This window comes from Vanessa atalanta, chromosome 3 (assembly GCF_905147765.1).
Source record: "Vanessa atalanta chromosome 3, ilVanAtal1.2, whole genome shotgun sequence".
Taxonomy (NCBI): domain Eukaryota; kingdom Metazoa; phylum Arthropoda; class Insecta; order Lepidoptera; family Nymphalidae; genus Vanessa; species Vanessa atalanta.
Window position 1 is genome coordinate 13,772,389 of NC_061873.1, and position 21,529 is coordinate 13,793,917.

The window sequence follows — 21,529 nt, forward strand, 5'->3', positions numbered from 1 at the left end:
CGAAAAATTTCAATGTAAAATGATTCTTACATTAATTAAATTTATTATTCACTTAGTTAAAGCACACGATTAATGTATGAGAGAGGAATATATCAATCAAAAGCTCATCTCTCCGCCGCAAGCTGGCCAGCGAAACAGTACGAAAGCTTACTGTTAAGATTCTACAAATGATGCGCTCAAAACGAAAAATTTATACCTGTCAGCTGTATAAAGTCACAGAAACTGCTTTTAATAACACGCTGTATAGTGACTACAAAGTTACATAGGAAGTGGGTTGTCGTCTCGATTTGAAAATTTTCATTTATAATAAATTTAGGAGACAATATAATAATTTGGAATCATCGAGTTGGTCTGATGATAGAGAGAGAAGTGAACTGCGGAATTCTTTAATAGCTACACTTCTATATAGTACAGCTTCGGGTCAATCGTATTGTTCTGATGTCTCCCATGTCACACAGACGTGTTTTAAAACTCCCAAAGGCTATATATCAAAATGAAAAGCTAACCAAATATTTTTCACAAAAAAAGCAAATCGCCAATGTATAAATGCCTTTAGCTTTTAAAATTGTACGTTCAGCATAATCAAGTATAATAGACGGTACCCTAAAAAGCGGGTACGGGTAGTTAATATCAAATTCCGTGCCGTCGTCATAGTTCGCGTGTCCCGCGACCGCCTAATTGCACACGCCGCGCCGCATCGGCCGCGCCGGCCCGCGCTCAGCACAGTTCGCGCCGGCGGGCGGCCCGGGCCTCACCTGCACCACTGCACCGATACGGACAACGACTCTCTTAAACTTTATCTAAACATATTATCGAATAACTTATCTGCTTGGACTGGTCTATGAGATCACAGAGAAAAGAAATTTCTCCTTGAAAATTTCAGTTAAAAAAATCACAAAACGACCTACGAAATTTAAAAATCTTTGTTAATGTCAGTAAAAATAAGAGCCCAGATAACAATGCATTATTTCAGTTTTAATTAAAGTAAACGTTAGCCCCGAAATATTTCAGACGTTTAGTTAAAACCTCATTGTTCAAAACGTTGCTAAAGAAAATTCCTGTCTGTGAGCATCTCTTGAAGAACCCGCGCTATTTTCAATAGGTCCTAGGTTCGAATTTATATTGTAATGTTTCAAAATATTTGAATAAACGTAACAATTTGATTCAGTCGTGATTGTAAACACAGTCGTCATTTATTTCGGCGAATATTTTTTTAGTATCGTCGAATCCACTTCCGGCCCCTGCTAATAAATCTATATCGGGTTTTAACAGTGACAGAGCACGAACCGTTCACTTAGAATTTAACTAGATCGTTCGAGCACATCCAAACATGAAAGTTAGTGACGTATTGTTTCAGTAATCAGGGACTATCCGACTTGGAAGCAGTTAACTCGAGCGAAAATTATACCAATTCAGCGAGGAGACGGAACTTGATCTGGTGTAATCAAAAGGGTGAAGGCTGATGAGGCTCTCACGTTGGTATCTTATTATGTTTGAGAGAATTAATGGAGTGTGAAGTGTTAATGGTGCTTGTTGAAGTTTACGAGTGTTACCTTGAAGTTACATCAATGAGTGAATGGAGAAGAATGAAACTGTTGGTATGATAATAGCTAAATTAATTAAATTTCTACATGTATTATTTCTTTGTTAATTTAATCCCTCAATATATAGTTAAATTTTCTTTTATTATTTCAATGTCGCTTTGCTTTAATTGTTTTGCTGTATTTAAATTCTCTTTTTATATTTAATGTTTTCTTTTCTTTGTGTAATCACTTGCTGAACGCATCGGTAAAGTATCGGAGACTATGACCATCGATGCGGAATCACACGTAGATGGTAATAGACAATTATTAATTTTAATCCCGCTGATCATTTCCCGTTTTGTATTTAATGCAAAACAAAACGGACCGGTAATGGATAGCTAGATACTCTAAGAAATGTTTATAAGGGTTTTAAGAAATTACAACAAAAATATGTAAGATCACTAATATTAAGAATATCGATTTGATTGTAATTTTTGGAGGCATTATTATTTGGATGTAATTTAAATACATTATTATCGTTATTGAATTTTCTATTTGACTATTAAAGTACTTGTAAAAATATATATAAGAATAATTTGAAACCTCCATGCACACGAGAAATATTTGATCACGAGACGGGCCATTTTCCTCTATCCGTTCCAGTTATTTGAATAAAATAGACGGCGTTATGTGAATTCGCTACAGGTAACGGAATTTTCGGATATATTGTATTCAGTTGAGGTATTGCAGTATATTTTAACAGATAGATCGATGATTAAATCCCTATACTTATAGCCGGTCCCCTACATTTTGTAGTTTGCCATCACCATTTGAAAAAAGAGGGGTGTCGTGAAACACCCATTTGGAATGAAATTGCGTTTGGCTGTATATTATGTATTGAATAAAACAAAATATTTAAATGACAAGCAACAACAATTTTATCAAAAAATCCGCGTGAATTAAAACAATAAAAAAAAGTTTGAATAATGTTTTATGAAACCGTATTTGATAGAAAGAGATAGAGACAAGAAAAAGGGGGCTTAACGCTTTTCCTTTACGAGACTATTACTACCAGTTCTCTTTACGGTAAGCCGCTTAATAGAACTTCGTTCCAATTCCTTTTAATAAAAACTCCAATCGAGGAAAAATTATTTATTCTAATTAATTTGATGTTATTTCTTCAGTCGGTTTTTTTTCGTACATAGAGTTACCAGTCGCCGGGACGTCGCGCAAGGCAATGCCGAACATTATTAATAAGGTAGCTTTTAAAAAGTACGCTTTAAAAATCCGACTTTTGTATTTTATAGTCTGGCAACTATATATATAATATATAAGATAAGATAGGAAAAGATTAGAAAACGCGTATTTGTGGACGACATTCGTCTTCCTTATCTGATGTTACGCCGTAGAATGCACCGCCGACTCGATCGGATTCACAGAATACGATAAACTGTTCAACTGAGTTAAATACTTTATTATTAGATAAATTGATGATACGTACGTACAAAACAATTTCGTTGATAACATTTCGTTCTATCATTACCTTAATATATCTTTAAGAATATGCATTTTATAGATAAACGCGTTGAATATATATAAGAAAACATTTTAGTGAAGCAAAATATCATTTAACGAATCCAAGTCATACCAATAGCCTTTGGTTACAGTTTACAATTGCATTTAGTATTGAAACCTAACCAGCCTATAATTTAGATATTATTGGAAAGATCACAGTGAAAACTAACATGCAAATAACGAACACGCTACAATTAAAAGTTTTTTAAATATATAATTAATTACTTTAAAGAGGCGTACATAAAATAAGTAAGTTAAACGTCTAGTTCTCTCATATTTATTTAAAATATTGATAATTTACGTTCATAATTCTAAAGTGGTTAGTCTCACAAATACATGTAAAATATTTGTACAGAGATAAGCTTAAGTAAGCTCTCTCAACCATATGACATACAGACACAGAGTATTTACCCACATTACGTTCTCAAATCGATCAGCCTGGAGGCTGGAACATTCCCTTTGACATATTCTAATGATAAGAAAACATATCCCGGGATGAATGTTTGTTTTTTATCTCGAGCTATATCCTAAACTATTTGAACCAGTATTATTTACATATGTATATAGACTAGCTTTTGTATTTTTGTTTACAATAAGTAAAAAATATGTTTTTCGTATGAAAATTTTAGTTTCGTTACGTTATTATTGTAGTCGTTATTTGTTGAAAATTTTAATAAGTTTTTTTTTTATTTTTTATTGTAAGTAGGCAGGCTGTCTGGCAAAAGGGCTACCTATTGGTTAGTGGATACATTCTGTGAAAAATTAAAACCATCCCTAACTTCGTCCATGCGATCAACCTTGGGTACTCAGATGCTACGTCCCCTGTGCCGTATAAGGACACAAACCCACTTATCCAGAATACACCAATAGAATAAAACATTACTAAGTATTGCTATTTGGCGGTAGAATATTATATTAATGTGTGATACCTACCTAGCCGGACTTGTACACAACCCGACGATTTCCTAAGGGGCGCTTAGGTCGTTTTTATAGAATATATTTTAACCTTACAGTTGTTAATAAGTACAAACTCTCTTTATTATTATTATTATTAAATAGTCTGATTTCACTTAAGTTATTTATCAACGAATGCTCGACGTGTATCAGTAATGCATCTCCCATTATCATGAAGTGTACCGTAATCTCATCATTGAACAGATTAATAATAATAACAATATTATGAAACTATTACCGCTTATTTAACAGTAAAATAATAATGACGTCATATTTCTCACACAAAACTGTAACAAGGGTCCAAACACTTGCACGTGGACACGTTTTCGTAGCGCTGGTAAAGCATAAGGCAATGGACAGAATGCTAATGAGAATTCGAAGAGAAATAAAATTTTGTGGCTATCATTTGGGATTCACAGAGTTACGAGCCGAGATGTCACATTGGTAAGAACGCGTGAATCATAAACATTGCGGGTTTAAGTCAACTTCGTTGTGTTTTAATTCATCGTGTATTCATCTGCAATAGTTGAATGCAATTTCTACCACATACGTGCCGACAACCCACAGCAGTGAAATTAGCTGCAATCCTTCTCCTTTACGACTTTGCCCAGCAATTCACACCTAAATTTACGAGGATTGGGGGGAATTGTACAACAAAGATCATGCTTTAACGAGTTCATTTCTCAATAAAGTCATATAGAGACATAATTTTCGACACGCATGAATGCAACGTCAATACTATAATGGCGCTAATGTGATAGGAAACGAAGTAACACCGAAAGACCCGCTCTTGTCAACTATTTAAATTTACAGACATTGAATTTACGTATTGAACAATGTACTACCAGTTAGTTTAATTAATCTAAAACCTTAAACAACATTACATTAGCAGCCTGTAAATTTCTCACTGCTGGACTAAGGCCTCCTCTCCCTTGAGTAGAAGGTTTGGAGCATATTCCACCACGCTGCTCCAATGCGGGTTGGTGGAATACACATGTGGCAGAATTTTGTTGAAATTAGACACATGCAGGTTTCCTTACGATGTTTTCCTTCACCGCCGAGCACGAGATGAATTATAAACACAAGCATATGAAAATTCAGTGGCCTAGGATTGAACCCGAAATCATCGGTTAAGATGCACGCGTTCTAACCACTGGGCCATCTCGACTCTTAAACAAACAAACCTTAAACAAACGTCTAATTAATCACACGTATAGAACTTCAAAATTACAACAACGTATGCCTCTCAAAATTTATTTATTCCATATTTCAGCGAAATTATTAGATTGTATAATTTTATACAAGATATAAGTGCGGCAATCCAAAATAGTAGTTGTTCTGATTCTGTCAATTTGCCAAATAGGCATATTAACTTTAACAAGGGCACTTATTTTAGAATCTCGAATTCCATTTTATTCATTTGTATACATATATCGATATTTTTTTCTCTTATAAAATGATATATAAATAAAATAGGCGTATTCGTGAAGCTGGTCATCCTTGTATATTCAAGTGTTGTCACGCGACTCCGCGCTGTAACACATGTGTGTTTTGGCTCAATATTTGGCGTGTAGAACTTTGATCGCTGTATCGAGGCGGGCAATGAGTGTCGCACTCGATCGGTATGTGTTTAACAAACATTGATCGAACTACCGAAATGTGTACCATGTAAACGAACTAGCTTGACGAGTTAAACTATTGGGTTATTTATGCTGCATGTTGATGCTGATATTTATACACTTTATTATAAATAAACATATACGAGCTTATCAATGAATACGACACGTAAATCTTAAGCAGAAGTTGACCTTAAACTTCCGATTTTTCATGTGCTCAAGAGAGTTTATACCATCGTATCGTACATCGCGGTGAAGCCAAAGCGTGTAGCGCTAAAATCTGCCTTACGTATACACTATCCCTCAGTGAAGCAGGTTGGAATCTCCTCCGTCACCGGAAATAATGTCTAAACTCTCACTGATTAGCTTGAAAAAGCTTATAAGAAACACTAGTGTTCTTACTAACTGAATATAAACAGACGTGGTAACGACTCTAAGGAAACAGGTGTAGAAATGAGAACGGGTAGAGCCGTAAGTTAAATTGCTCTACCGTACACTCTACCTTCGCTTTTTAACCTGAGGCTTTAGTGAGAATATTTATATAATCGTATATATTAATACCGTAAGCTGATTTTTGTCCCAGTGATTATAGGACGATGACTGCATATAAAAAACAGCACCGGCCGTAGATGTGCAAAAAATAAAGAGGATTCTTGATTGCTATTTACTAAATTGTTACAATATAACAAATATTTTAGTATTGTTATCGCTATGATGACTTATAAAGGCAGATAAAAAGTTATAGGATTTTATCTATAGAAAAATTCTCAGTAACAGAGTGTGGAAGTTGAAAGTGTGTTCTTCGGGAAGGTATCCCGAGCCTCGGAAAGCACGTAAAGCCGTTAGTTTTACGCCTGAACTCTTTCTAGTCTTATCGAATTTTCCACCTCATTATGAGAATGAGGAAATAGAGTGCACCTGTATTTATGCACACATTTGTACACTATAATATGCCTACGGCCTGCGTGGTTGGCTGGTCCTCTTTGAGATTTGCTACAGTGACCCAAAATCGGTCAGGCTGACATTATTATTAAAGAGTTAAGATGCACCTATGTCCTCTAGATAGAGCATAGACCCTACTCTAACATAGCCTTCTGCCATACTGTCAAATATCAGATATACCAACCAATCAAAGATTTAGAGATAGATAAATTATACTACTTTTTACTAATTGTTATATTCCTAAGAGTTATATTATTAAAGTTTATAATGTGATAAATAAACCTTAATAATTTATCATTATTGTAGTCAGTAATTACGAGAATCTTCTATGAATCTAGCATTTAATAAGGACATAAGAATGACACAGAACCTTAAATAAATTCGAAGGTAGAGCAAAATAGTTACAGGCTGAACTTCGCAAGCACTTCGTCAGTTTAGGAAGATAAAGTTATGGCATCAGGTATAATTTACGTACAGCGGCCAGCGATGTGGCATGTGAAGACGACATTAAGAAACGTACAAAAAATAATTCTAAAACAAATATGTCACGCAAAACGCCGCGATGGATTCATTATTATGTTAGAATGTTAATATTCCTTATTTCGCGTTTTAATGTGACTTGACCTCGTTGGAAAAACTATAACAAAAATACTCTAGTAGTAGTTTATTATTAATTGTGATGCTTTTTTTTTCTACCTCTATGTCTGTACAAGAAATTCTGAGGCCAAGGTCATGCAATATTTTTACTTTTACCCTTTTCTAGCTTCCTAAAATATATTTTTTTTATCACAACCCAACTTCACCCATAATTAGGACGTTGTTTACTATATTACATAAATGTGTCATCTCCTAAGAATTCGCATAGTAGAAATATTTGATTTTTCCAATTTCCCATTTCTTGGCAAGCCTTGAGGCTCCTAGTCTATGCGGAGCCCCTACACTGCCTAACGGATAATCCTGCCCAGGTTGACAGATGTTCCCTTTCGACCCTTTCGATATTTAATCTATTTTGCAATTTATAATAGTGGGTATTTTTTTATTCTCAATTTATAATTACTCAATTTAAAACTAACCTTATTTTAACATTTTGCCAGAAACCATTTCGACACACCACAAAGAGGAAATATATATCATATTATTTTATGTGAATACATGTACAATTAAACACACACATATATATATATACACAGCGCCATCTAGAATATTTATCCTTCAACAATAACACCGATCACGCCACCTATACAGGTATCATTAGTTTTAGATGATGGTACCGTTTGAAATTCACAGATGTCCTTTCAGTTCATTGTAAAACTCGAGGCTCATTTTAAACATATTGAACATTACAATACTTAAACTTGATATTACAATACACTTCTATTATTAAATATGTATATTATACTTATTGTAAGCTAATTAAAAAAGCTCTACCACTGGATCAGTAATGAAAACACAGACGAAACAATCTCAGTGATACTTCTTCGTACACTAGACGTTTCTACATGTAACGTTCGAACATAAAACGCTTCTGACATTTTGTATATCCTTTTTGTTCAATCTCTTATGTTTATGTTTTTAAAATATTAATAATATTTTCTAAGTTAGACCTTACATCTCAAACATTGATCAAATAAAATATGTAATAGATGGAAGCCCATAAAAAGAACGTTGAGCTTTAGCGAAGTAGGATTACCAGTCATGCGACTGTAGAGCTATGAAGGTGACAGAAATAACGTAAAAATAAGACTAAATTGAGAAAGAAAGATGATGGTCATGAATGAGAAACTAAAAAGGGTTAGTGATATGATATGCATGAGTTCAGTTCTGGAACATTCATCGAGTGCCGTGTCCTTATCTGACCCTATCCTTGTTCCTGGTCCAAATCACTCCTTTTCTAGCAAGCAATATGTTGGTTCGCTCTCTTTTTAATAATTTTGTCATTTATATCCTACGACAAGCGCCGGAAGTGTCTGTCAGAAGAAGAGGCACCAAAGTTACAATTAAAATTTCAAGAGAAAATAAAAATGATAGATTCGTCCAATAAATTATTACTGGAAAAACCTCTGGCATTAAGCCTCCCCAACCATAGCCTTCTAGGCCTACTGACAAATATATAGCCAGTAATCAAAGACGATGAGATTTAAACGTAGACAATTTTATTACTTTTTAGTAATTGTATTCCTAGTAAATAACCTAAATGGCTTTTGGTCAAAAACTCTAGCATAGTGGGAAATCAACGGGATCCCAATGACAGTTTTGCTTTACCATGATAGATGCTCACGGGCCTACCTAAGGTAATACTGTCATTCATTGCCTTTCGGTAGTAAGCCTTACTGTAAATCAGGTAATAGCCATGCCCTTTTCAAAATTCCCTCACACAAATCATAAAAAACTGACCTTGTTTTGAGATCTAATAAGTTAAACGAATAACGCTTTTTTTTTTCAATTTGCAAAGATCCTATATCCAAAACAACCCCAATTCCCAATAAAAATCTCTAAAAATCTAAATCCCATTTTGCAATGCCACCTCTACCGACACCGTCGCCATTCCCACACGTGTACGGCACTCGGTGGCATGTCTATAACGAGCGCGGTCGCGAACGCTGCCGCCGCCGCCGCCGCGGCCGGTGCAGGCAAGAAAGCGGCGCAGGTGCAGTTGCAGGCCGAGCTGAACACTGACGATGAATGGAACAAGTTTATACTCCGAGACGGTTTACTTGGTAAGATCATACACTTGTTTCTAAGACCTTAACCTAGAGTTAAGGATTTGAGAGGAAAAAACTCACAGATCTAATTAATGAATAATTATAACTGGTGATAAATTTCAGCTAATTGGTAAATATGGAATGTGTAAATTTTTAGTGGTAGATGTTTTCACTGAATGGTGTGGACCGTGCATCGGCATGGTGGGGAACCTGAAGAAGATCAAGGTGGAGATTGGTGGTGACAATCTACATTTAGCAGTAGTAAGTAACAAACATGTACATTTGTCTAAACTTGGTGTATTATAAAAGAACTGGAAAAATACTGATAGCATTTTTTGGTACAGGCAAAAGCGGATACCATAACATGTTTAAAAAGATTCAGAAACCGTAGTGAGCCAACTTGGATGTTTCTTGCGGTAAGTCAAAAATTTTGTATCACAATTCAACCACAAACATATAATACAGAAAAAAAATTAAGTCTAAAAAAATAATTCATGTGTTGTACTTGTGGCTAATTAGCCATCTCTTCCAGACAAGACAATTTGCGAAAGACTTTAAAAAACATAATCAGGGTAGCTGATGCATACCTAATATAATTTAAATACAAATATTTAGACACTTATACTATAACTTAAAATAAGGTAAGAGTTTTTAACTGATTTCTTTAATACAGAATTGACTTTATTTCTTTTATGTTTTCTAGAAAAGAATTCAATAACTTTATGCCATGTATAGTTCCTAAAAAGTATTTAGTAGTTTTGGCTAAGCAATAGTCTAGTCTAGACTGTTATTCCAAATATTACATCCAAACCTATTCTGTAACAGAATAAACACAATAAAAGTTACACTTAAAAGCTAAAACGACAATGCAATAAACTTGCTCAAACCTTGAAAGTAAAACTATTAGCATTTTAAAATTACCCTGAAACTTTTGCTTCCACAGTATTTATCAGTTAATTGCTTAAGGAAATTCAACGTTATATTTACACAAATAAGGATTATAAATCAACGTCATGATATCGTTCAAAAGCGTTATTTGCACATGTATGTATGTAGAACATGTGAATGCGTGTAGTTCGGTGGAATGGCACGGGTGTAGACGATATCGATCAAACTAGCTCGTATAAATAACAAAAATGACAAGTTAATTTTGCCTACCCCAACTATTTCTGTAATCTCAAAATATTATTAATTATACTTTTAATAAATAATTATTTTATGTCTTAATCATTTTCATAATTATGAAACTATCAGAATAGAAATTACACGTCTTCTACGGAAGCGTTTAACTTCGACCATGAACACAGGCAAGTTTAAATCGCTTCTAATACCGTCAATATTCATGCTAATTTTTTGTGACTGTAATTGACATTGGTCCACTCACCCTTTAAACGGTAATATATAAAAAAAAAACGCAGTGGACCTGGTACTTGAAAGATGTCCAAAAAAATGATGACCATAAGATCCATGTACATTGTACATATATACCTATAATATTGCTACATACTAAAAGTCCACGGTTGAAGTTTTTGACACCTTTGATACAATCAAACCCCTCTTATTAAATCTATTGTAGAAAATAGCCTATCAACTTTTCATACAACTTACAATATTTGTTTTCGCTTCCAGGGAGGCCAATTGATTAACGTTGTCTTTGGTGCCGACGCTCCACGCTTAGCTCGCACTATAGTTGAGGAGCTCCAAAACGAGGAGTTGGTGAAGAAAGGAGAACGTGAACGACCCAAGCGAGCACCTCACGAACTTACGCCACCTGAACAGGTGAGAATTACTTTTAATTCTCCTAATGGACCAAGCACAATTTGAATAAGATTATTTTATTTGATGTATTTTCTAGATTCTGCGTTCATATGTTTGCTATTTTAACAGGAGCTGGCAGTAGCTCAAGAAAAGCTAAATCAACAACGTCGGGAAAAAGAAGCTGTCGCAGCCGAGACAGCGCGTAATTTGAGGCGGGAGTCGAGAGCTAAGCGTCTTGAGATACATTTTACAGACGTTTGTCCCGCACTCATGATGCCCCATGCACAGAAAAACCTTAGGAAAGTCTCTGATGCCTTAGAACCTTACGGTACGAATTTTTTTGAGTAATGTTGTAAAAACATACTATAGTTTAAAAATACACTTGATTGTTTTTTCATTAACTATTTCACAGGCGGATGGAAATAATGTGCCAACTGATGGTACACATGGTCACCACCGTCCGTAGACATTGGCATTGTCAGAATTATCTACCATTCTTTACATCCTAACTTCCTTACTCCTAACTATAATGTTATGACCCTACGCCAGTACCAATGCCCAAATATTGCTGTTTGACCGTAGAATATATGATAAACAAGTGATACCTACCCAGACTGGCTTTCAAGACTTTTTACAGGCCCGTCTAAGTACCATCACGTAGAATCACCTCACTTATTATTACTTAATATAGATTTTAGACACTTATTAAGTTATTATTAAAAGTATAAATAAAAAATCAGGTGTTCTGGTCGCGGATAAATGCCCACTTGTACTCGGCAAGCATGGAGCAAGAATACTCGCAATGGAAGACCCAGAGTTCGAAAACCCAGAGGCCGTATCGTCACTTATTGAGAGACCGTCACTGGCCTTGCTGTTAAAAAAATTGCCAGATAGAGAAGGAAATATAATTGGTAAGGAAATTGGAAAGGGAAAAATATCATCAAAATAAATTTGTTAATGACACAAAATGTTTCCAGAAATAGCCCGTCGAACCCTTTTTGGAGACGGTTTGGAAATGGATGATGAACAAGCAAAGAAGCTTCCGTCAGAGGAATTGAAAGCTAATGGTATTCCGGGCTTATTTGTGCCCGCAGACCGACACCAGCGGGCTTCCATACTCGATTTATTATTCCCGAAGGTGATTGTTTATTTTAATTGATTCTTTTTAACTCTTGAATTTTACGCAATGGTCATCGTGGTTACAATTCAATATTTTTAAATGAGTTGCCTCCCAGTTGGTAGGTGGTCTCGTGGAGCCCCCTACATCGCCGGATCCACCGCATATCGCAATGATATTCGGAGCATGGCAGCGCAGAGCAGTTTTAACTATGGCATCTACGGCGAAGTTAACAAACAGACTTCTTCGCTACGGATTTTTCACTGATGCGAATGTAGACGAACCCAAGTTGCTCTGTAAGACCGTCGAAAAATACGAAGATAGGGTGGAAAAAGATTAGTAAGTTCTCATTATAATAATAAATAATGCATGACTTTAATGAAACACGTCACAAGCAAAACATTTTTTTTAATTATAAAATATCTGCTAAGTTAAATTCAGTCGAGCAGTATAAGCCACTTCGTACACCGCCAATATGCTCAACAATGGGATGCTATGTCCTTTTTTCTTGCCTATAACTGGTTCACTCGCTCTTAAAACCGGAACACAGAAAACCATAGCATAGATCTCCCATAAAGCCCTAGATTATGTGGACTAAGCCACTAGCAGAAAATATCCCTATCAGCAAAAGACATGCTACAAGTTATAATTTTAATGTTCCCAGTTCCGAGACAATAGTCCTAATGATAGCCGTCGGCGTAGCGGAGCCAGCTTTGGCGGACCCTAAAGATATTCCTCCAGAAGGTCCACCAGAAGAACTGATGACTCTGGGACCGTTGCATGTTAGCGAGGATACTGTAGTAGGAGCTGAGGAATGTGAAAGATTCTTTCCACCGGGATACAGCGAACCAGAGCACAAGCCGAAACCGAAGTCCAAAAAGAAGAAGAAGGTCTTAAGAGTGTTTTTAATCATCAATTATTATATTATAATTTGCTAATAATTACTTATTGGGATATCCATTTTACAACAAAACAGGATCTATAAATACGATGATAAACTTTGAATAGTTTATTTTTAAAAGCACGCAAAGAATTGATTAGAATGAATTATTTAAAAAGTTAAGGATGTCATGTACTTTTAACCATCATCCGTTTATTATTTCTACTGAATCAGACCCCACGGCCCCTGATCATACCCCATTTATGTAGCCTCGGCGTATTTATAAATTGCACGATCGTCCATCTGCCTGACTTAATTGACTGTGTTAGTTGTTGAATTGGTTCCTCGTTACTGTACGAGTAAATAAGGCACGTGCACTAATAAAAAATCCTTAGTCAGCTCGTGAGTATATGGTGGGAAAATTCTAAGTAAGGTCAGCTGTGGTCCAATTCTTCTCTGGCGGAATAACATCACATAATTGGCCTTAATAGTGACAATTTCTTTATTAGCATTAGCATTATTTGATAGCTAGCTAGCTATGTTTTTATTTAGCAATTAGCTAATTGATCGTAGAAGGAATTGTTATACGTCAGCAAGGCAGGTAAGATAAAGCATAATTAAAAAATATTAATATTAAATAGTAAGACAGCATAATTTAAAAAGGGATATAGTTCTTGGGTAACTGAATTATGATTGTATTTGTCAATATCAGAAGTTGGAAACTAGCCATAACAATATCGCTAAACTTATTTCAGAAGCGCCACGACACTAAAGACGAAACAATGGACGAGAGCGTCGGCGACACAACAAACGATAATATCGAAGAAGGGAATGGTGAAGCCGGATCCGCAGACGGGGAGGGGGAGGGAGACGGTGACGTGGAAGGAGAAGGCGATGGGGAACTGGAAGGAGATGGGGAGGACGAGGGGGAGGAGGACGACACGCATGTTGATAAAGCAACTTCTCCGCCACCGACAACTGCTTAGATAACTTTATATTAGATAGTTAGAAATATAAAATTAAAACGCATTGAAAAATTATTTATTTCGTTTGTGTAAAATTAGAAATCATTTGATTAAAAAATTAAACATTTATTACAACTTAACATAAGTAGTTGATACTTCTTACAAAATCACCGAATGTTAAGTAATTTTTATCACTTCATACAACATATTTAAACTCATGACATTAAAATTGTTTTACATTAAGTATCCTTACAACTATATTTATATAGATAAATAAAATCCATATGTATATTCTAAAATTTGTATTTTCATTTATTTATAAATAGTCAATTAATATATAGTTATAACAATAAAATACACGATACTTAGAGAGACTTAACCTGATAGGAGTTGAGTGTACGGCGGCGTTCAGACCACCGAGTCTTTTCGATTCCTGAAACAAAATTCAATTATAATTTTAATCGATACATTATCACAATTAATATGAAAAATATCCCAGAAACGTGACCTTAAGTTTTATTTTTTGTTAATATGTTTATTTTTGTAATACATCAGATAGATAGGCGGACTGGCAAATTGGCCACCTGATAGTATGAGGTCACCGCCGCCCACGGATATTGGCACTTATATTAAGTAAGAAATATTAACCATTGCTGACATCGTTAATGCGCCATAAACTTTGGGGACAAAGATGTTGGTCACACTTTACACTTCAAGCCAGAATATCACAACACTAAGTCGTCGTTTAGCAGTATAATAAGTGATGAAATGGTATGGGGATCGGAGGTGGTGCGGGGGTTCAGGTGGTGAGTTACCAGATGTAGTGGTTGTCGTGGTGCGGCGCGCGCATGACGCCCACGCCGCCGCCCAGTCGTCGGTAGTTCATGGCGCCGCACAGGCGCCACTGGTTCGACTCCGGGTCGAACACCTGCGGAGCGCACGGGACGTCAAGGGCGATGTCGTATGGTGACCGAGCACGAAATCACAATGAACGTGGAACTGACTTCGATAGACTTGAGATATGCGGTTCCGTCGAAGCCGCCCACCGCGTATAGCTGACCGTTGACCACCGCCAGCCCCACGCCGCTCCGTCGCGACGTCATCGCCACCACCGGCGACCACGAGTCCGTCGCTGGCTCGTACCTGTCGGCAGAGAGCGAATCCGAGTTATGTAATATGTATTTGCATTACATTAGCATGCATTAGCAGCCTGTAAATTTTCCCACTGCTGGGCTAAAGGCCTCCTCTCCCTTTGAGGAGAAGGTTTAGAGCATATTCCACCACGCTGCTCCAATGCGGGTTGGCGGAATACACATGTGGCAGAATTTCATTGAAATTAGACACATGCAGGTTTCCTCACGATGTTTTCCTTCACCGCCGAGCACAAGATGAATTATAAACACAAATTAAGCACATGAAAATTCAGTGGTGCTTGCCTGGGTTTGAACCCGAAATCATCGGTTAAGATGCACGCGTTCTAACCACTGGGCCATCTCGGCTATATATAATATGTACGTTAATCGTATCTACATTTTAAACGAGCTAGTCGCAGAGCGGACTGGAAGTACACATAGGGTACTAAATTCCGCCAGGCGACTAAATCGTATCCCGAACGAGGACTCCACGTGACAGTCCCACGGGAGTTTGGGCTGCACGCCGTCGGCGAATCGAATGTAAGAGCAGACGTACCGCTCGGCCGAGGAGAGCTCGGTGCAGTCGTCGCGCCCCCCCACGGCGTAGATCTGCCCGTCGAACACGGCGCAGCCCAGGTGCTTGCGGCGCGTCGACATGGGCGCCACGCCCGACCACTTGTTGGCGCGCGGGTCGTAGCGCTCCACCTGCGACGCCCGCCGCGTTAGTGGCTCCGCTCTGACTCGTTCGATAAATGTATAAAATAACATATCAATCTACTCTCGTATGCGGTACGTACGGTGTTGAGAGGCGACTGTCCGTCGGAGCCGCCGACCGCGTACAGGTGACCCCCCAGCACCGCCACGGCCACGCCCAGCCTCCGCGTCGTCATCGCGGCCACCTGTGGACCCAACCGGACCAGTAACGATTTAAATTCGCGAGGAATCGAAACGTTTCCTCTCAAACGTGTCAAAAGCATACGATTCTTAGGATCATGGAAGGAAGGTCCGACCTTGGTCCAGCGGTTCTCCTTGGGGTCGTACCGCTCGACGTGGTTGAGGCACTGCACGCCGTCCTGGCCGCCCACGGCGTACAGCGCGCCGTCCAGCACGGCCACGCCCACCGACGTGCGGCACGACGACGTGGGCGCCACCGCGCCGCACCACTGCGGGCACACGCGTTAGCACTCGCTCGCACTCGCTCGCACACTCGCCCGGCCCCCTCCTACCTGGTTGGTCTGCGGGTCGTACCGCTCGATGCTGTTGAGGTAGCTCTGGCCGTCGTGCCCCCCCACGGCGTAGAGCAGGTCGTGCAGCACGGCCACGCCCACGCCGCAGCGCCGCTTGGACATGGGCGCCACCATCTTCCACTCCGCGCTCTGCGGGTCGAAGCGCTCCACGGACGCGATGGCGTCGCCGGAGCACCAGCCGCCCACCGCGAACAGCACCTCCCCTGCCACACCGAGGCGAGCTCACAACATACTCCGATATATCGACTTGCACCAAACGAGAAGGCGGATTAAGTTGTTCTGCTTCGATAACTATTACGTGCACTTTCGCGTGTCTGTCAGCAGCATTCAGCACAACGCGGCGCGCGTGTGCGCGGGGCCCGGGCCTCACGCGTTATCGAGGGCGCCTTTATTGATATGCATTATGCAATAGATAGGCCACAGACGGGAACACATCTAATATTTCATATCGGATTATATGATAAAATATAAATTAAGCACGTAAAATGTACCCTACACTTTTAAATGACCTCGCATTCTAATTGTAATGTATTTTAGTAGAAAATAAAAAATAGTATCACGGCTACGAGCCTACCTCTTCTCGTGGGCTTCCTCGGCCTCGTACGTGGGCCCTGCATGAGCGGTCGCTCCTGTGGCAGCAGCAGGTAGTTCTTAGCCTCGTCTAAAAGGTCTCGACAGGCGTCATCGGAGCGGATCAGTAGCTCGGACGAAACCGTCCCCACCAGGAACTTGGGACTTAACAGTGGCAGGCGCACGTGCTGCAGCACCTGAAAACAATAAATAACTTTAAGCTAATTAGCCTTCGAGCCTTTAAACCTTCGTTACTCAATTACTCTGGATTAATAAAGGTGAAAAGGAAACCATCATCAACATCAATACCATTGAGGTTAAAGGCGCTTAAGGTCGCATCAACCTGTGAGTCAATGAGAAATAAACCACCAGCAAAAATATACCCAGTAAGGTTTTCCCAGAATATTAGTGGCGGTCGATCATAAAAGTCAGCTCGATATTTATATTTCCAAACAAAGTCAAAGTCAAAAATCTTTATTCAATATAGAAGTGTTTACACTTGCTTATTGATTGTCAAAAATCTACCACCGGTTCGGAATTTAGCACCTCGGACCTGAGAAGAACCGGCGAAAGAAACTCAGCGGGATATTTTTTTTTTTTTTACTATTTTGCATGTACAATAATAATTATATCTTAGTTATTTGAAACAGCCTGAACAGAGGCGATCAATTCATTCCCAAGGTGTGCAGTGAACTAAAAAGTCATTAGTGTTGTAATATCCTTTAGCACACAAACGCTTAACGATTCAAACGGCCAATGTAAAGGAACAACAATGAGCACAGAGGCCGCATACCTGCGCGAGGTGCTGGCGCCGCTCGGCGACGTTGTACTTGACCCACGACATGACGGCCTGGAACGTCTGCTCCTCGGAGCGCACGTTGAGCTCGTCCGACGACACGATGTCGATGAGCTGCGCCGCCGGCAGCAGCAGGAACTCCTCGCTCTCCATCACCTGGCGTACGCGTAACAATTTCAGTAGCACAACAATTATCTTCTTAAAAAATACTAAGGACCCCCTAAGGGTGGCCGAAACTTTGCCCTGACGTGTTCCGGTTTTAGATCGAGTACACCAGCGTCCCCATGTGGACATGACATCTCGGTTCGTATGGTTGGCGACGCTACAACTAAAATTCTTAGTGATATTCATTCAAAAAAAAGGTTCCCTATATAATATAATATATATATAGAATATCTTCATGACCGTCATAGGACTGTACGCACCTCGGGAAAGTTCTGCTGCGTGAACTTGTCGGCGATGCGCAGCAGCTCGCGGCACGAGTGCGTGTCGGCGAAGGCGCGGATGCCGAGGCAGTTGGAGCAGTCCAGCTGTCGCTTCAGGAACTCGCAGCACACGTCCTGGATCTCCTGCAGCTGCAGCAGGCACGCCGCCGGCAGCAGCGCCTGGGGGGGGCACGCGACACCTTATGTAGTTATTGTAGTAATTAATACGTTTCGAGTTTATTCCGTACGAGATTTAATTGATGATAAACGATCATGGCGTCGTTGGATAATGGAATGGAATTAAGATGTGTTCTTCAGTAGAATCTTTATTCTAACGCGATGGGTGGGCAAAAAGACGGTAGGTTGAATTGTAACGGGCTTGTAAACTGACAATTCAAAAGTGCACGTATAGTTATAGAGGTATTTCGGCATCGTCACCTGCACATTGCTCTCCTCGACGACGATGTGTGCGGTGTAGCAGAACTCCACGAGCTGCTCCATGGCGTGCTCGTCCACGTCGCGGATGGTGACCTCCGTGGCGCGGGACTCCGCCAGCTCGCCCGTGAACATCGCGCGGAAGTACGGGCTGCATGCTGACAGGATCACCCTGGGTAGACCAAGTACGCACCGTACAGTTACGAATACATACAATAGCTTTTAGAGTTAATAACTCAATGACTAATTTTGTACCAAACAGGGTTTGGTACAAAATTTTAACATTACTAAAAAAACAAAACATTATTAGATATCCACCCATACCAATTATCTACAATTATTTATTATTATAAAAATAATATTGAATAAATATAATGATAATATTAAAAAATATATCGCAATTATAATATAATTATACGAAACAAAAAATTTAAGTTACTAATGGCTCGACTCAACATAAAATATTTAAATGTTGTTACAAAAATTGACCTTGACGTGCCAACGATAAAAAATAAAATGTAACATAAAATTCAATTACAAGTTTCCTCTACGATAGCGAAAACCTTCGTTGTAGTAGACTCATTGCCCTCGCAGTAATAAAACGCGGGAACAGAACGCCGAGTATGATGCGGATATGGAACAATGTAGTGATGCTCCACGCTCGTATCGATACTATGCGATAATTTGAAAAATGTTTAATAAAACTTTTTACATGTTAATAACATTACAAGAAATACCCTTTTCATGATTAAAGTCCAATCCCCGACTTTTCTGTTGCTCAGTGGGCAGCGAGTGCTCAATACTATCTACAATACGGACCTGTGTGCGAATAGTTTTCTATTGGCCACATTGAGCACGACGTCGCATAGCTCGCGGTGTCGACGGAGCGCTGACAGCTCCCCGAGTATGGCGCGCGGGTGCTTCTCCGACGTGTGCGACAGCCGCGCGCCACTGCCGCCGCCGCCGGGGGACCCGCCCTCCCCCATCCTAATACAAATTTTAAATGTACATAGTATCAAAATTTAGAGCTATTTGAATCGTTTTTCTCCCTAATAAAAGATAGAAATAAATGGCTTCATATTGGGACTTTTCACTAGTCTATATACTAGCTAAATACATTTAATTTTTTTACTACATCATAGTAACCAAATCGACATAAATCTGATGCTAAAGTGTCACCAGAAACATTGGTTCTGTAAAAAATATTAAATAACCAAACTAACTAAACTTGGTTTTGTCACCAGGTGTCTAAAATAAAATGATTTAAAATCATCATTTACCTGATTGCAATTTTCATGAATATACTATATTTCGTAAAAAAGATTGTATGCACGTTAGGACTCGATGTCTTTGATTTACAAGAAACTGATTTAAAATTCAGATGCACAATGTTGATCACACATACTAACAACTGAAAATGATGTAGAACAGCTTGAACAAAACATTGAGGTTCCAAATTTTATTTAATTAAAAACATTAAACATTACACTATATCTCCAGAAATATTATGTACATAAACAATTGTTCAGCATTCAATAAGGTTCTGGCAGAATGACCCACATCGTATATTTTATTACAACACATTTTCGCTTTCAATTTTTTTTTGTATTTTTTTTATTTCACATACTCATAATTTGTAAAGAAATAAATGTATCTATCTTTAACGACTAAATAATGAATCATAGATGATTGTTATCATTTTTGAAACACAATCGATTAAATTATCGAGAAAAACAACATCTTACACGACATTGTACAAGCTGATATTGGAATTGTAAAGCCAAGATTTCCTTATTACAGTGAACTGAACAAGGAAATAAACTTAAAACACATGACTTTATACTAGTCAATTAATGTTCATTCTCTATTATTGAAACTAATCAATTGCTCCTATGTATGTACTTTAAGAGAACTAGCATAAGTAGCGTAAAATTATTGTTGTCTGTACATATTATCATTGGGTATATAGTAACATTGAATGTTTTGTAAAAATAATGTTTAAACTACTAATTCATATGACAAATAGCAAACAAGATCATCGCATATTAAACACGAAACCTTACTATGTAGTAAGAACACTTCACGGATAACATACAAAGACATCTAATTACACTTTCCCATACATTTTATGCAGTTGTATGAATTCAGATGTATAAACAGATGATGTATATATGTACCTCTTGTGTCCGCGCGCGTTTCCCAGCTGCAAACGCAGCGGGGGCGAAGCCCAGCCCCACACGGAGTCAATCTACAATCATCACCCAGCATCAATAACAAAAAAACTTTCACATTCAGATATAACAGGTTTCCTTTATATCACTATCACTGAAGCGAAAATAACGAAGCTAGTAATATTCCAAAACTGAAGAACACGAGAACAATACTTCGCTTTTCATAAATATGTACAATAACAATACTGTTACTACTCGGTAATATATGCGAATGTCAATGCTCCCTGCCCCGACTTACCTTTGAGGATTTTTGTACACCACACAAAATCAAAATTGTCCTCGAAGGAGCGCAAAACTAAACGTAGGCGCCCTGAGGTCAAAATAAGACTCACTTAACTATGCATCGATTCTCTGATCACAAAAATTTATATGTTTACTGTTAGTTGTTACATTAGTTTAGACATCGTACAATATTCGAGTCCTTTTTTTGGGACGTTCAACAAATCTTTTCTTTCACTAACAAGTAAAATGAATATGATCTTGAATATTTTTTTTATTGAACAGCCTTGAATTTCAATAAGAAATTAAACAACAACATGTTGAATTTTAAGAATAATAATATGTATAGATTTTATACTCATACAATATTATTTTTTTTAGAAAAATGTTAAAATAATGAAACTTCAGAACGTACTTTCCATTGATATGTCAAGAATTGTG

At 38.2% G+C, this 21,529-nt stretch overlaps 2 protein-coding genes across 3 annotated transcripts; one reads left to right on the forward strand and one right to left on the reverse strand.

The window, feature by feature from the left end:
• The first annotated feature begins 9,076 nt into the window (after nucleotides 1–9,076).
• LOC125076931 lies at nucleotides 9,077–14,053 on the forward strand. The gene is made up of 10 exons (XM_047688669.1): nucleotides 9,077–9,327; nucleotides 9,470–9,573; nucleotides 9,657–9,728; nucleotides 10,942–11,091; nucleotides 11,200–11,398; nucleotides 11,811–11,981; nucleotides 12,048–12,208; nucleotides 12,306–12,526; nucleotides 12,852–13,077; nucleotides 13,823–14,053. The coding sequence occupies exons 1-10, from the start codon at nucleotides 9,183–9,185 to the stop codon at nucleotides 14,051–14,053; spliced, it is 1,680 nt and encodes a 559-aa protein (XP_047544625.1). The 5' UTR covers nucleotides 9,077–9,182.
• Nucleotides 14,054–14,323: 270 nt separating this feature from the next.
• Nucleotides 14,324–21,412, reverse strand: LOC125077238 (kelch-like protein diablo). 2 transcript variants are annotated; one of them, XM_047689119.1, is made up of 14 exons: nucleotides 21,108–21,412; nucleotides 20,816–20,886; nucleotides 19,458–19,625; nucleotides 18,642–18,810; nucleotides 18,204–18,383; nucleotides 17,776–17,934; nucleotides 16,987–17,179; nucleotides 16,392–16,615; nucleotides 16,176–16,328; nucleotides 15,963–16,064; nucleotides 15,722–15,870; nucleotides 15,037–15,175; nucleotides 14,848–14,960; nucleotides 14,324–14,465 (listed from the first exon to the last, which is right to left on the reverse strand). In XM_047689119.1, exons 3-14 carry the CDS (start codon nucleotides 19,622–19,624, stop codon nucleotides 14,441–14,443), a joined length of 1,773 nt encoding a protein of 590 aa, XP_047545075.1. In that variant the 5' UTR covers nucleotide 19,625; nucleotides 20,816–20,886; nucleotides 21,108–21,412; the 3' UTR covers nucleotides 14,324–14,440. The 2 variants fall into 2 exon arrangements, with proteins under 2 accessions (XP_047545075.1, XP_047545074.1); XM_047689118.1 differs by lacking the exons at nucleotides 20,816–20,886; nucleotides 21,108–21,412 and adding an exon at nucleotides 19,919–20,037.
• Between the last annotated feature and the right edge of the window lie 117 nt (nucleotides 21,413–21,529).